This window comes from Chenopodium album, chromosome 22 (genome assembly GCF_948465745.1).
Source record: "Chenopodium album chromosome 22, dcCheAlbu1.1, whole genome shotgun sequence".
Lineage (NCBI taxonomy): Eukaryota > Viridiplantae > Streptophyta > Magnoliopsida > Caryophyllales > Amaranthaceae > Chenopodium > Chenopodium album.
Window position 1 is genome coordinate 36,687,474 of NC_137855.1, and position 4,465 is coordinate 36,691,938.

Sequence of the window (4,465 nt, forward strand, 5' to 3'; positions counted from 1 at the left end):
AATCATATTATTTTTAATTTCTTTAAATTTTATGTTCATAATTAAATGCATTATATTCATAATAATATTTTATATGTTCATATATAATTTCAAATATTCAAAATGTAAATATGTAGTGTTGTTCATGATAAATTAATTAAATCTGTTTATGCATATGTTGTCTTTCTTAAATGTTTATGTTCATATTTTTTTACGTATATGTTCACCTTTGGAATGCTTATATTCACTTTAAGAAAACCAATGCTTACGTTCATATTTTGAAATGTTATGTTCACTTTCTGAAATGCATAAGTTCATATTTTTATGCCTATGTTCACTTTCTGAAAAGCTAATGTTCACATTTATGGGAACCTATGCATATGTTCATATTTTGCATGATTATGTTCAAATAAACAAAAAAATGCAGAAAATTAGATAAAATTCAATTCGTTAGAATTAAGAAAATCATATACTACCTCCGTTAACATTTAGTTGCAACTTTGGAATATTTTATGTCTCTCAAATAATACCCCAAAGTTGCAACTAAATGTTAACGAAGGTAGTATAATCTAATCAATCGAAGTTAATCACAAAGTCACCACATAAGAAATCGAAAATCACACATTTTTATTCCTATGTTCACTTTCTGAAAAGCTAATGTTCATATTTTTTATACCTATGTTCACTTTCTGAAAAGTTAATGTTCATATTATGCTGTTGTTATACCTATTTCTAGGTGCATGAGTGTGCACCTAAGAATATGCTGGGATTGCTTAATTGGTTAGAGTTTTCCTCACAATTTCAGATTGAGATCAATTGATTCTCAACATTCGCACTTGTGGATTAATTGCTAAATTTAAACTTGATATCCCCTCCGTGTTTTAATAAGTGTTTTACTTTGACTTTTTCACGATTCAAATAATGGTTTTGACTTAATTAATTTAATAATTCTAAAAAAAAAAAAAAAAAAAAAAAACCAAATGTTATTGTATAATATATTATTGGATTCGTTATAATTTGTTTAATTTCATGTATCAAATTATCCATAATTTTCCTAACATAAACTTAGATAAATTAATAATCAAAGTCGTATCTCAGTTTACATGTTTAGTCAATTGTAACACTTTTTAAAACACATCGGGAGTAATAAAATTGGTATCACAGGGAGAGTATTATTTTTTATTTGAAACATGGTGTGGCTATGTAATAACTATAATTGCACTAACATATATATATTATCGGCATAGGCTATCCAAAGGAAAATGGAGCAAGAGGCTGAACAATTGAAGGAGGTAGTACGCAAAGAAATTTTGGTTATTGATAAGGATCCAAAGGAAAGACTTGTATTTCTAGATGACATACATAGGCTTGGAGTTGCATATCACTTTGAAAATGAAATTGAAGACACTTATCAAAAGTTCCACAAGAAGATGTATGATGATAGTTCCTATGAGGATGATCTTTATTATGTTTCTCTTCGCTTTCGTCTTCTACGACAACATGGCTTCAATGCTTCATGTGGTATGTCACCATCTTCATCACCGTGATTATATTGTTCTTGTATAGTTTTATGTCAAATTTTATATTTTCTTAAGATTATTAACACGATATATTTGGTTGTATATTTTTTTCTAAAAAAAAAAAAAAATCATGTGGTAAGACTTTAGACACTTACTTCAGTTACTTGAGTTACTTCATCGCATTACAATTTCTTACCTTTATTTCTTAACCGTGGAATATAGAAAAATCATATGCCACGATTATATTGCCTTTGTATATATATCTTCTCATCAAATGGCCTTTCAAAATTAAACATTGTTGCATATATTCCCTACATGTTAAAAGAAGAGAAAGTTAAATACTTTGGTTAGGGGGCTACTCGGTTTTCCTGTTGCCAATTTACCACATAAATTTACAATGAAACCTCCCCAAACCTGTGAAGTGGAATTACTCTCTTTGTAATGGTTGCAACTTATCCGGTCCTATATATTATACTCCATAATATGACCTTTTTAAATTCCATGCATCCCCTATGTGTTGCAATAATAAAGTACACATGTGCACGAGAAAGTATATATATTCATATTTAAAGAATATTAACCCAGTCTCTCTTTACAAATAAAATCAGATATATTTGACAAATTCAAAAGCGAGGATGGAAGTTTTAAGGCATGTACAGCAAGCGAAGTGCAAGCAATACTAAGCTTGTATGAAGCATCATACTTAAGAGTACATGGAGCGGATAAACTCGACGAAGCCCTTGCATTTGCAACTACTCAACTTAAATCATTTGCTACACAGTTAAGCTCTCCCATGGCTCAACAAGTTGCTCGTTCCTTGAAACAACCTCTTCACTGGCGCAGTATAAGGCTAGAATCAAGATATCAAATCTCAATTTATGAGCCAAAGTCTTCTCATGAGGAAAATTTACTTAGATTTGCAAAGGTAGATTTTAACATGTATACTCCAAATATTGTACAACACCGAGCTTCGGGAACTTACTAGGTATGTAAATGTGTGAAGTTACTAATGAGTCTATCTAGGTTATAAGTTCATCCAATAGTATATCCACCAAACAAAAGCATTTGTGTATGGCGGTTGCATTTTAATGTGATTGTGCAATGACAAACGGAGCATATTGGGGAAACATATTAGAGTGAGGAATAGCGTAGTTGGTTAAGCTTCTCTTGGTTCTAGCAGGAGATCCTGAGATATATTGATATATTGATTCTTATCATTTGCCCTTGTGAATCTCTAAATACCAAAAAAAGTATTGGAGGAACTTATAACCATTTAATAGTTGATATATTTCTAACACTTTTGTTTACGCTCAACACAGGTGGTGGAGAAGGCTAGATCTTGTCAACAAACTACCCTTTGTACGCGACAGAGTTGTAGAGGCCTACTTTTGGATTTTGGGTGTGTACCATGAGCCCCGGTACTCACTAGCTAGGATCATAGATGACAAACTTTTCAAGTTAATATCTGTAATAGACGACATCTATGACTCTTATGGAACCATTGATGAGTTGCAACTCTTCACCGAAGCGTTTTTAAGGTATTCTAAGATGAATATATACACTTGATATAATTTGCATATGCATGCAAATTATTTAATTAATATTTTAATAAGTTGAACATTAATTGATGGAATATTAGGGGTGAAAGAAGTTACGTCGACCAACTTCCTAACTACATGAAAGTAATTTATCAAGCTACGCAAGATACGTTTGACGAAATTGAGAAAGATTTGACCCCAGAGCAACAATTATATGCTGTTCATTCGGCCAAAAAACATGTACACATTTTTTTATTTGTTTAGCTTATGGATATATGAATTAATTACACGTTATATTAACAAGAATAATGATTATTAATGCTTTAACTTTTTTTCCTGACAGTTAGTAAATACTTGCCAAGCCTACATGCAAGAATGAAGCTATATGGCGTGACCAGAAATTCATTCCAACATACGATGAATACATGAAAAATGGGGTTTTTAGCTCTGGCTATTTTTTCGTTACTGCATCATCCTATCTAGGAATGGGTGAGTTTGCAACTAAAGATGCCTTTGAATGGGTGAACCAATCTTCCAAGGCTCTAAAAGCCTCTTGCATAATCGGGCGGCTCGTGAATGACATTTGTAGCCATGAGGTATGTACCTAATTTAAATTCGTTCAATGTTTCTCGTGTTATTTTGTTAAACAAGTCTAGCAGGCTGTACCTTTAATGAGTGTATCCACTCTATAGTAAGAAGGTGCCTATGCAAAACTATATGACAATGAGAGAGGAGCATTTCCTTAGCCTTAAAGAGTTTAATCAGAGTGGACACGACTTTTCTTATCCTGACACTCCCCCTCACTCTTAACATTAGTTTAATAATGTGGGACAACACTTCCACTCACATGTGGGTTAGGCGTTTGTTTATGGTCTTAACAGTATATATTCTACGTTACTACTTAAAATTATCATATGGTTAACTTTGCAGTTTGAAGTAAAAAGAGGCCATGTTTCAACAGCATTAAATAGTCACATGGGTCAATTTGGTACCTCCATGGAAGAAACCATTAAGGAGCTTCAATCAGAGGTGGAGTGTGCATGGAAGGACTTAAACGAAGCGATTTTAAGACCTACTATTATTCCAAGGCCATTGCTAACTTGTGTCGTTAACTTAACAAGAATATTACACGATGTTTATCCTGATGGTGAAGATGGCTATACTATGACCCAGTTTATCCGAGAACAAGTCGAAATGATTCTAATTGACCCTATCATTGAATAAATCATGGTTCATACGCTAAAGAGGCATATTAAAGACTTGACTCTAAGATAAACTAGGGTTCCAATAATACATGATGTGGATTGTGGAGCAACCATGTTATTATACTTATTAGATTATTATTTTAGTTAAAATTTGGCTTACACGTTTTTACCATTTACTTATTAAGTGGGTTTTTCGTGTTTCAAGCATATTAGAACTTTTTTA

The 4,465-nt window shown here is 32.2% G+C and overlaps 1 protein-coding gene across 1 annotated transcript; it reads left to right on the top strand.

The window, feature by feature from the left end:
* The first annotated feature begins 1,241 nt into the window (after window positions 1-1,241).
* On the top strand, window positions 1,242-4,261 carry LOC145604304 ((-)-germacrene D synthase-like). The gene is made up of 6 exons (XM_081660225.1): window positions 1,242-1,500; window positions 2,108-2,438; window positions 2,819-3,037; window positions 3,139-3,277; window positions 3,400-3,633; window positions 3,968-4,261. The coding sequence occupies exons 1-6, from the start codon at window positions 1,242-1,244 to the stop codon at window positions 4,259-4,261; spliced, it is 1,476 nt and encodes a 491-aa protein (XP_081516351.1).
* The last annotated feature ends 204 nt before the right edge of the window (window positions 4,262-4,465 follow it).